The 12384-nt window shown below is 46.2% G+C and overlaps 1 protein-coding gene across 8 annotated transcripts in view; it reads right to left on the reverse strand.

Annotated features, from left to right (window-relative positions):
* Nucleotides 1-12384, reverse strand: part of LOC133344869 (CLIP-associating protein 2-like) — a 78986-nt gene that overhangs the window by 43931 nt on the left and 22671 nt on the right. For 5 of the 8 annotated variants that reach the window (XM_061555142.1, XM_061555148.1, XM_061555141.1 and 2 more), the window contains 8 exons: nucleotides 9622-9684; nucleotides 8774-8844; nucleotides 7032-7058; nucleotides 6667-6881; nucleotides 5226-5289; nucleotides 3948-4111; nucleotides 3198-3270; nucleotides 2217-2363 (listed from right to left, as the gene is read on the reverse strand). In XM_061555142.1, coding sequence (XP_061411126.1) covers nucleotides 2217-2363; nucleotides 3198-3270; nucleotides 3948-4111; nucleotides 5226-5289; nucleotides 6667-6881; nucleotides 7032-7058; nucleotides 8774-8844; nucleotides 9622-9684 — 824 coding nt within the window. The remainder of the gene's footprint in view (nucleotides 1-2216; nucleotides 2364-3197; nucleotides 3271-3947; nucleotides 4112-5225; nucleotides 5290-6666; nucleotides 6882-7031; nucleotides 7059-8773; nucleotides 8845-9621; nucleotides 9685-12384) is intronic. The other 3 variants (XM_061555143.1, XM_061555145.1, XM_061555147.1) reach the window with 3 other exon arrangements.

Below are 12384 nucleotides of genomic sequence, written 5' to 3' on the forward strand. Positions count from 1 at the left end.
GTGAGGATCTGGTTATTTGTTAGTAACGATGGTTATGGTCAAAAATACAAGAGATGATTAAATGTCGTCCAGCAATAAAAGCAACTGTTTTTATGAACTCGTGTGTGCATGGGTAATTAAATAACTAAATAATCAATTTAGTGTTTTTATGTACACCGAATGCCACTCTGTCTACAAAATGTATATTTTGTCAGGATAAATAACAGATAGGCAAGATGTGTATGTGCGGTCTCTAAACACATTCCTGCGGAGGGAGCTGGTAGGAACGTTGGGTTGCTCGGTCAATGGCCAGGGTCAACGACGGCGTGGTGTATTCCGCAAATATGCCCGACTGTGAGGACGGGCACAAGCCGGCGTGAGTAGGTTAAACGTTGAGTTTTATAAGGGCACCACGGGGTAACCAGCCCCTCCCCACCCAGCCCCCCACCCAGCCCCACCCTCCCCACCCAGTCCCTCCCCACCATCCCCACCCAGCCCCTCCCCACCCAGCCCCACCATCCCCACCCAGCCCCTCCCCACCCTCCCCTCCCCACCCAGCCCCTCCCTGCACGACGGACGGACGGACACAATAATCCCGTGGGCTGGTGTAACCAGGAGGTTCCTACCAGTATAATGCCAGTATAAGCGATGGCTGGGTGTCTCAGAGGTCAGAGGGCACTGAGGTGGGCCCCCTTAGAGATGTTGTTATGCAATCTGGGCAGCCACCATTAATCAAACTGAGTTCTCAAGTGTAGTGGTTTTGCACTTTTTCACAGAGTGAGAGGGCAAATTAGCCAGACCCTCTGTGGAGCAGTATGCGTGGAGCTCACGCAGACTGCGAAATTGCGGTTGTAAACGCAATGCAGTCTCGACGATGATTTTCTCTGAGCTTTCTCGCCACCCTTGACTGCTCATCTTAATGACAGCATCAACACAAACTCAGCACGGATTCGCATTAAACAACCATGATCGCGGTCACAAGCATCTTGGCCTTGTTGCCTTTGTAGCTGGCTGCAATTGCGTGTTAATTTCAAGGACCCTTTTGAACCTGGTAAGCTGGCGAATCAACACTCCACTGCATGCTCTCGCCTGTAATCATCAAAGCCTGCTTAAATTAGTTTAAACAACTGAGGTCACTCTGTCCTAGTGATAATCAAAAATTACAAGTCTTAGAAATTAACGCTGTTTTTAAGCCAAGGATAAGAGAAAATTAGTTCAAAACTCATAAAGATTATCAGCAAGCTCTATTTGTTTTGCCAGCATGAAGCCTCTTGTGAATTCTATAGAAACTCCATTGTTGGCAAAACAGGTTAACCATTAACGCCCAAGTGCACGGCTTTGGCCCGGCCGATTAAGTTGCAATTGTACGCCCTCTGGTGATACATCACAGCTTATGTAAGAGCAGGCGGTCCCCATAACAGACATGACCAAATCACCTGGAATGTGCCAAACATGGTTGAGCTTGGATTGTGCTTGGATGGGTGACCACCATGTACAAAGATAAACATTTATGTGCTATGAAGAAGGGCCATTGTGAAAATAATCGCCTATTTTATATTTTCCTTTTTAAGGCCACTGTGATCGATGAATGTGTTGAGCGTTTTGTGTGAACCACGTTGAGGTTGTCATAGGGCTGCGGTGCTACATTGTGGGCAGCAGAGGGCAGTGCTGCCCAAAATGTCTATGCTTCCCTCCTCCACCATCCAGACTGATCAGTAAAGTGACGTATGGTTAAGTAACTGCCACGACCTCCACAGAGTGGGAAGGCCGTGGCAGTTACTTATAAGGTGATTGACAAATGGGCTGTTCAGATATCGTTCAGCACTTGGGTTGCTCCAATTAATTAAAAACAGATCGTTTAGCCTCACTAAATCTCATGCCTCCTTTAGAAGGCTTTCGCTTATTTGGAGAGGAAGGAAATAAGGGAACCACGGTGTGATCCACATAGATGAAGCAACTGTTGTACAAAAAAATCCTTTCTTGACAGGTCCATAGTATCATCTTTGTGAAGACTTTTTGAAATAATTGGTGACAAGGTCATGTGGGGTCAGGATAGAATGGCGTAGTGGCATAGCTATTAAGCATGCAGGCAGTGCAACTGCACCGGGGCCCACTGGCCTACAAAGAGTGGGGGTGGATATTAGACAGTGAGGGGTGCATTTATTATTTGCATCAAGGCCGATGCCAACCACGCTACACTCCTGGAACAGGGGGGGGGGCCTGAATCCAGCACTGACCTTCCGTGTCTCGCTCGAGCTCTTGGCCTCCGTTGACCAGGTGATGACGCGGGACACGGCGTGCCGCGTCTCACTCGAGTTGGCAAAGTGCTCCGGGTCCATGCGCCGCGCAAGCCCCTCCAGGTACCGCATCGTCGCCAACTTCATCTGCAGCGCACAAAACAGGAAATGCCAGACAGCCCTGGAGTAATGATTCCACATTTAGCATCTCCAGGGAGACCGGGTTGCACTGGGGTCAATAAGACAACTACGAGACGCAGTGGTGTAGCTATAGAGCATATAGGTGGTGCAGCTGCACTGTGGGCCACAGGTCGAAGAGGCCAGGCGCTGGCTACAAACACGGGGGATATTGGACTGTAGGGACCTCATTTAATTTCTGGCACCAGGGCCCATGCAACACATAGTGTGTTAGTGATTACACACCCACAAGGACGTTAGTTTTGTTAATTTTTAGTTTTTACATTTCAATGCCAATTTAATTATAATTGTACCACCAGTGCCACATCATGAATTTGCAGCAAGCAGTAATTTTGGCTTGTGTCAAAAAACGGCCCCAGTAGACGACATGAAATAAATAGTTCTGGAGTCAGATGATAGATACATTTACAAAGTAAAGAATGTGATCAAAGTGACATTTATCATTTTCAGAGTTGAAATACACTGAATTCAAAGAAAAAACATATGTAGCATCACAATATATACTTGTCTTCGTTGCTGACCAGACATAAGCCATCAATTCGCTATACTTGAAAATCCAGTTTAACCACAGTAGCCAAATCCTGAATTCCTATCCAGGAATTGAACAGTGCTGGCTTATTTGAGCTCTTATCTCTTACTATGTTTTTTTTTAACTATCCCAAAGGTTATCCAATATTTTACCTTCATAAGAACATCGCATTGTAGTGAATTTTAATTTAAAATAGATGAGAACATTGTTGGTACATTCACACACAGAATTTCACATTCCACATGTTTACTCACCTTGGCTGTTTGGCTCTGATCCACGATGCACTTCATGATGATGTTGAATTGCTGGTCGAACGGAAAGCAATCTCTGCAACGTAAAAACAGTAAACGGGTGAAAAGGTGGTGATGATGCTGCCCCTGCAGTTTCTTGCTCATGCCACAGTTGGCGAAAGGGCCCTCCACAAAAGGGAGCTCTGAAGAGCTCGCCTGGAGGGTATAGGGCCAACTGATCCACGCTGACCAGACGTCTTTGGAGAGGTGGGGGAATCCACACTTTACCCCTCCAGACAAGACATGCCAATCGACTAACAGTCGTGTCCCCCATTTATACTGCCGGGTGGGACAGCTGTGCAGCGGGGATCTATAAAGACCTGCTCCATTGTTTCAACCGCCCGTGCTGGCAGATCGAACTGGCGACCTCTGGAAAGCAACTGAGCATTGTTATTTCATTACTCGCCAGCAATACAATACGGGGGTTAACGAGACGGGAGCTTTATCTCAGCATCAATAAAAGAGGACAATTTATTTCATGAAACATGTTTTTTTTATGTCATACTGCATTGGCAAAAGCGCATCAGCACAAATAACAAAACACAAAATAGACATCTTGGACGGGGAATTGCCTGACACGTCGCCTGTTTTATTGAGCTATATATTTTTTTGTGCCGCAGTATTATTGAAGAATGTGTTACAAAAAAAATAATTTTACACAATCATCCAGGTGAAAAACGGGACAATTTTGCCATCGGTGAATTCATGCTGCACCTGGTAATGTCAAGACCTCGTTGCACTTTGGCCTGCACGGAGCCCAGGAGGCTGGCACACGCACGTGACAGCAGCTGTGTGAGCAGTACGTAAAGCCAGTGGTGCAGCTCGCTGTGGCACTGCGACACGAAGTCCACCAGCGTGTCCAGGAACACGCAGAACACCTGCAAACACGCAAACAGATACGCATGTAAAGACAAATATCCCCCCCCCCCCTGTGTGCCCTACACAGGGTGTTTGTGCAAGTCCAGTCGGTGAGCAAATAGGAAGGCCGACACAGCACACGGCGGGATGGTGTGGCCAGTACCATATCCGACCACCTTTGTCTCCCCAGATACTCGTTTAAGGCTGAGTCGACCTAAGAGAAGCCCAGGACCGGTTCAGATATTCGACAATGATGTTGGCTATGAGCGGGAATCGAATGCTGTTCACCAGGTGCGTAGCTTGGTGCGCTTTCCACTATACTACCGCTCCCCACAGGTACACACCCACTTTATTTACACACGTACGCGAATTATGCAGATTTTTTACAGACTTTTGGGGGAAAGCTCAATCGGCAAGCAATTATAAAGGATGGCCCCAATACACAGAGTGTGGCTAGCATCACATCTTCGTATTCCCAGTGATTATGTTTACACATTGCCAACAGTATATGAGGTATGCATTTAAGGCTGAGTCGAAATCGGAGCAGCACTGGTCATGAATTCAATCCAGGTCAGAGAAAATGTATCACAGTATGCACTACCGCTCCCCGCAAATAGACACACACATGCACACAATGGCAAGTTAATATGAGGTAGGAGTTAATCAAATTCATGACCATGTGCTGCCGGTTTATACGCATGTATAGCCTTTGGACATACTATAGAAATGTAATAAGGGACGTTTATTTATTAAGGGAAGTGCTGCCCAGCTTCTGTATAATTATTCTGGAAGATGTGCGTGGGATGTCTGGCAAAATTATCTTTTTTTGCAGTGGGAGGAAATCCACGTCTTCTGTACTCTGTGTGTGTATAGCCGCTTTGTCAATCCACTGATGAATAAGGGCCTCCCTACACAACACCGGGTCACAGGGGTTATTTGACCTTGTTTCATCAGCGGGGTTGGTGAAGCAGACAACTCAACATTTTGCATGGACCGGTCAGCAGCCTCATTTTTATTATTTGATGGGATTTATTATTTGAGCCATAATTTACTTTATGTTTCACGACCTTTCTTCTCCTTTCTAAGACTGCCACTAAACCATGGAGACAGGACAGCAGCCTGGGGAGGTCTCACCTTGCCGTGTGGGTCTGCAAACATTCTGGTGAAAGTGTCGCACAGCCGTCGAAGCTCTGCTTGGCTGCACACATGGAAAACATGGAATACATGATGATGCCATCAGGCAGACGATTCAGATCAGTCAAAACAAGGACAAACAGATTCAAACAGAGCTTTTATCCTACAGCGATCACCACACTCAATAATGCTAATTAATTATTAAGTAATAGTGTTTACAATTGATTGTGAAATAGAGATGTGCAATGACAAAATGTAACCTTATGTGGGTATGTGGGTATACTTGGGCTGTTTTTATATATAGTATAAATTGATTATCTTTCATTTAATTTAATTTTTATTTTCTTGTTTTATTTAATTTAAATTTATGAATGATGCCCTGACTGGTGAGCATTTTAAATTTCGTTGTACTGGTGACAATGACAATAAACGATCTATCTATCTATTTAATGCAATGTGTGTCACGATGGATTGTCACCATTCAGGGGACACAATTTGATTTCTATTTAGGCTATATTGTTCAACAATGTGTTAAATGGAGCGCCCCCAATGGCTGCTCCAGGGATTACGTAAACACATTACAAAATATACACTAAATACTGTACTCAATTCTGCCATACACAATTTGTGAGAATTAATTGTAATCAACGAACCAATGAAACTTTGCACAAGCAATGAGTTCATGTATAGAAAATAAATTGTCAGTTTTGCACATCCTGTAATCATTGTAATAAAAAAAAAATTAAAAATTGGTAAAAATAAAAAATCTCCATGCATCAAAAAATCCCCACGCCAAAATAAACCCCTGGATTTTCAAACAGACAGAGGCTTCATTACAAGATACCTTTCTAGCTGGACCAAAATAGACAAATGATAGACAACCCTTTGTCAAGCCACTGCTGGAAGAAGGCCTCACCCCTTTTTTGTATTGGTCATAGCTTGACCAACACTTCACCACGTTGGCTAGTGTGGGTTGGTAAAGGACCAGTAGTGATATCGCTCGTCAATTAAGTTAGCCAGGTGCAGTAACTAAAGTTGAATAACAAAGCGACTACAACCTTGTCAGTGGGACCTTTCCCCAAACAAAACCTCTCGGAACGGAAGAGAACCCTCTTCGTTGGCTATACTAACTAAACTTTTCATTGTACCAGGTATGGCCCACTGAGCTATATAGCTCTTTTTGAGGAGCGACCTGACCGCAAATAATAACGAAGCGGCTTATCGTGTGGAAATTTACAGCAGTCAAATTCTCTAAATGTTTTCTAAATGTGGAGGGAAAAACCGGAGGACACCGCAAACTCCAAATATGCAGGTGTCAGGGCCGGGATCGAAACCACGACCTCCTATATACCAGGCGAGGTAGTTAACACACCGTACTTTGTGAGACAAAAGGCGAGCACGGGGCTGTTGGGCGGAGAGAGTGGGGGGTGAGGAGGGTCACCTGAGGGGTCTTCGCGAGGCGAGCAGCGCACGCAGGCCTCGCAGCCCGTCCTTGCGCTCCACCCAGTCGGCGCTGGCGCAGTGGCTGAGCAGCGCCGCCACGCTCTCCGGCGGGCGCGCGCGCTGGCAGGGCGGCATGTCGCGCGAGCTGCAGCCCGACGGCTCCGAGCCGGCGCTTGACAGATCGCCGTCCCCCTCATCGTCCGAACTCATGCCCTGTGGACGATGCGGCGGTGACAGAAGTCACTCGGTAACAGTGGTCTCCTGCGAAGTTGAGTTCTTAAAAATGTTGTTTATTCCCGTTTGTTGTGCAGATTGTGTCTACTGTATTGTTTTCGAACGTTGTATTTGGTCTGCAAAAAATACCTTACTGTTCTGGCTCCTCAAGAGGTACTGCATGGGAGGCAAGGTATAAATAATGAACAGTAATGATGGTCAGCGCCATCACAAAGGTTCCAAGATACCAGAACCAGTCTTCGGATGAGAGAAGAGAGGTAGGAAGGGGCAAGTCCATGGAGAAGCTTAAATATGGAGAGTGCGTTCATGAAATTGATTCGGGATTGGATTGAGAGCCAGGGGAGGGATTGGAGCATTGGGGTGATGTGGTCGCATTCATGGGTTCACATTATCATATCCAATTTAAAGATTTCGTGACTGCAGGGATTCATATTCTTGGTTCTTTTGGTAAAGTCACGTAGATGAGAAATAATAATAAAATAATAAAAATAAAACAATAAAACTATCACGACGTTTCGATTGCAAAACAAGCAATCATCATCAGAAACCGCCACTTTCTTCAAAAATGTTCTTGCTGTGGTTTTCACACCTGATGATGATTGCTTGTGTTGTAATCGAAACGTCGTGAGAATGTTATTGTTGTATTTTTATTCTTTTATTACTTCCCTTCTACGTAACTTTACCGAAGGAACCAAGAAAATTAACATATACATTTATGATTGTGCCACAGATTAAATACATTTCTATATATATTTTAAATCCCCTGCCTTGGATGCATGAGGTCACGATGAATTACTTGGAGGTCACTTGCATGGTATCCAGTCAGCAAGTAACAACTCGCCCCTCTCGCGGTTTTAAGGCACGATTTCATGGGCTGCGATTTGACTCAATAGTTTTTACCGTACAGTAGTATTGAATGTAGCACCTCTAGCGGCTGCTGCAGGGTTCACACCCTGCGTGAACAACAAATGCCCACTAATTAATCTTTTCACCGGGTGGAGAATTGTTCTTAACCTGTAATTGCTAGCCACCATAAAAACAACTTAAGAGATAACGCTTGTTGAATATTTAAACGGGGCTTAAACTGGATGTTTGTTTTGCTTTGCAGGTGTTCAGTCAGCTGCAGATTATTGAGGAGGAGCACACCCACTTTACTATTTGCTTTTAAACACAAACTCGGGGGATGGGAAACACATTTTTAAAATACATACGAGATGTTCGAGGGGGAAGAATCCAGGGGGAGAGAAAAATACGAAATCATTATTTTCTGAAGGGTCCTGGATTGTAATGTTTATCCGCTTCTGTTTATGAGTGTCTGGCATGTGGAACGAAACCAAAGTACTTGGGGAAAACCAACGCACACAAAGGAGAAACACTCAAAGCTCCACATGGAGATTCAAGCATCTGATGTTGTGCTTCCATCTCCTGGTTTACATCGCCGTCCAAGGCTACAACACTTGGTATTCCCTGCCAGTCTTATTTTGTCTGAGGCCAATGAACAGAAATATGTATTCTTGGCTCTTTCGGTAAAGTCACGTAGAAGGGAAATAATAAAATAATTAAAATATAAAACGATACAATTCTCACGACGTGGATTTCACACCTGATGATGATTGCTTGTGTTGCAGTCGGAGCATCGTGAGAATTTTATTGTTTTATATTTTTATTATTTTATTATTTCCCTTCTACGTGACTTTCCCGAAAGAACCAAGAATATGAATCCCTGCAGTCACGAAAGCTTTAAATGAAAATGTAATCACATGTAATCAAAACAGAATACAGTGTTGGAATAATAATTATCATCACAACAACAAAACTGTAATATCGGAGAGAGCAACGTCAGGAGTGGAGACAGGATGCAGGCATCTTACGAGAGAACTGGCGACAGCGGCCTCCACGTCCAGTCCCAGGAGCCTGGCGGGCGGCACGAAGCCAAACCGCTCTGCACTCAGAGACACACGCGGGCCGGGAAACAAAGCCAATGTTTTATCAGCACAGTCGGCGAAAATAGCGAAGCACTGGCATCTCTCCAGGAAAGTCGCAGGTGGCAAAGACAAAGTTATCCGGTCTGGGCTTTGCAGATTTTCCACGACAGACATGGCCAAAACAATCATTGCTGTCGTTGCAGAGTAAACAATTTCTAGTGCGAAGCCATCGCCGACACATACCACACCTGGAGTGAAGTTCAAACGGCGTGGACCGGACTGCTTTGTTGCTGCCACCTGATGTTCCGTATCGCAATACGGTGAATGTTTTGCACTTTTCACGATGTTTTCACTCCTGTCGTGCGCAGGCATTGCTTGGGGAACAAGCGGAGGACAGCGGCAAGCGTTCCGTGCCCGATCTCAGCACAAAAGCATCTGGCTCCTGCTGCGACAGCTGTGTCGCCGCGTGTGGCCGATGAAGAAATCATCAAATAATGGGGAAGGTCCCATGCTTGACGAGGCCCAGTGTGCTCGGATATTGACCCCGGCACGCCATGCAGGGCAGGGTGACGGTAGCAACCACAATAAAAACGCATCGTGGCTTGCTCTGCAACACATCTCAGGGAGCACCGATTCATATTCGGCCCAGCGTTTAAATTTAAAGGAACCGATTAAGGGAATAATTCAACAAACTAATGAATGAATAAATGCATGCGGTGGGGGGGGGGAGGGAATGGCACAGGGCAGGCGGCCGCGGGGCTTCGTGCGGGCAGGAGGGCTGCGCCGCACGTCACCTGCGCAGAGATAAGTCTCAGCGGCGGCGAGCGCGCTCGTCGACTTGGAGTGGTGGCGTGGGGCTGCAGACAGAGCGAGCGCGCGCATTACTCCCCAGCGCCAAGCCACACTCTCACATCCTGCCTGGACGCAGTCTCACACTCTCCCAATGGTTCTAACTTCCTCCAGATAAATGTTGCACAAAGAGATGTAGTCGTCATTGACAACAAAAGGTTGACACTCAAGACTCCAGTGTGAGTGTGCACGCTGTCATGGCGCTGGCAAAAAGAATGTATCGTTGATCCTCAGCTTTTATTCCCTTCCCACGAGGCCCTAATACCTCCATCTCTGCAACATCTCCCGCATCCGGCGTATTCTTACCTCAGCGGCAACAAATGCACGCCTTCATCACATTACAAATAGAATACTGCACCTCTGTCCTTTGTCGTGTACCCAATTAAATCCCTCATGTCCAAATTTCCAGATGATCCTAAATGTTCCGACCGGAAAATATCACCTGTACCCCTAGGTGAGACCACATCACCCCAATGCTCCTATGCCTCCACTGGTTCCCAATAAAATTCCAGACCAATTTCAAAATCAACTCACCGCCTGAAAGATCCACCCGTCGACTTTCCCCTGCTGACCGCTCGTCTCACTCTACAACGCTTCAGCATCCCAGTGCCTTCTAGAACAACTCCCAGTCAGTGTCTGCTCAACGGAAGGTTGCTTTCTTCCCTGTTTTGTGCGCTTGATTTTTCCTTAATTGGTGATATTTTTCCTGTTTCCTGCGGTAAATTGTTATTAAAAAATTTTAATCTGTGAGACCTGTTTACGTTATTTAATTTAAATTAAAAATGTCATGCAATTTGGTAAACATTTTGTTATTCTTGTATTCGACCCTTTAACCCATGTCCCCCTTGGATTAACAATGGAGGTTATTCTGGTGCTGCTGCCCCCCCCCCCCCCCCCCGATCTGGAATTCCCTCCCGTGCCAAGTCCCTGCCTCTTTTGAAGTCTAAGACATTCCTCATCTCCCCTGCCAGTGGTGGATTCAAGGAAGGGGGCAGCGATGGGGGCGATAACGCCCCAAGCTCCTGAGACCCTAAAAATCGGCGTTTTATCGATATTTGCCAAATACACATTCCTGCGGAGGGAGCTGGTAGGAACGTTGGGTTGCTCGGTCAATAGCCAGGGTCAACGGTGGCGTGGTGTATTCCGCAAATATGCCCGACTGTGAGGGCGGGCACAAACCGGCGTGAGTAGGTTAAACGTTGAGTTTTATAAGGGCACCACGGGGTGACCAGCCCCTCCCCACCCAGCCCCACCCCTCCCACCCCCCACCCAGCCCCACCCTCCCCACCAGCCCCTCCCCACCCTCCCCACCCAGCCCCTCCCCACCCTCCCCTCTTCACCCAGCCCCACCCCTCCCATTTTTGGATGCACGACGGACGGACGCAATAAGCCCCTGTGGGCTGGTATAACCAGGAGGTTCCTACCAGCATAATATTTAATGGGGTATTTTTTAATAATTTAATGTAGGTCTCTACTTATAACATTTGCCATCTTAGGACTGCCCCAACCCCTGGCAAGTTTCTAAATTTGTTTCTGTTCCCTGCCTATGACTGTCTCCTATCCATGAGAGCGTCTTCAATTGCACCTTAAGTCTTCAATTTGTCGTACTGGCAAAAACAATATATATCTTTGCTCATGCTGGTTTAGTTACTAGCTGCTCCTCACTCACTGATGGCCAGTGACTCGGTGACAACATGGCCACAAACATGTCGGCAAGTCATCTGATTAACTTTGAGCACTAGATACTGACAACACGTTCTACTTCTTCACGCCCCATTTTAAGCAGTGACAATACAAAACCTTGTTTTTGTTTTATCCGGGCCAACGCCCCTTCCCTCCAATTCCCCCGGGGTTACGGGGGGTTGTTAACTGTCCGTCCATTTCCAGTCAACCTCCGAGATGTCCCTCCCAACCTTTGTACAGCGCATTGAGATGCAGCGTTACTTAGATGCTATATAAATCCAAACTGTATTGAATTGCATTTACAAATTTCCCCATCATATCTCGTGCCAGGCAGGCTTTACCTCGACTGCCTTTCTGGCTGAATGTGCACATCAGCTTTGGCCGGTTGGATTGGATTTTACCTTCTGAAATGTTTATCTGTAAAACGGCCACTAGGGGGCAGCGGTCAGCAAGTGAGAAGCAGCTGAATGCTGCCACTGCACGCACGCACTCCCAGTATCTGCCACAGCTGATGGCTTTGCGTGAACATTGGATTGATAAGAGCATCTAATTTTATAGCATTCATTTGAAAACCACCACAATATACCAATTACAAAATATGTTCTCACCCGCGGAAGTCAAGTCAAATATTGTTATTAAAATACAATGAGGATCTGACTCATTCTATTGTAATAACAATATTTGGGGAGGGACAGTCAATTATAGGTAGAGGCTACCTTGGTCACTGGCAGAAATTAACATCTCGCTAAATATGTTCCAGCTCGCGGTTAGACTGGAGTTCAACACGTTGCTAGTAGCCACAGCCATCGTGACAGGTGTTCCTGTGGTTACAGGGATCATTCACCTTCACAATGTCCTCAATCCTCGGCTGCCACTAATCCTAAAACCGCTCACTATCCACCCCTCCGATTGGTACGGTTGGCTAAGTATGGTGCGAAAGAAGTTCAACATACATACATTGATAGTGTTACTGACGGGTTTCCTTATGCGCCTGTACTTGGAGTTGGTGACCCTGCAGTTCTCTA

Source organism: Lethenteron reissneri, chromosome 20, assembly GCF_015708825.2.
Source record: "Lethenteron reissneri isolate LAM-NWPU_2019-01 chromosome 20, ASM1570882v1, whole genome shotgun sequence".
NCBI lineage: Eukaryota > Metazoa > Chordata > Hyperoartia > Petromyzontiformes > Petromyzontidae > Lethenteron > Lethenteron reissneri.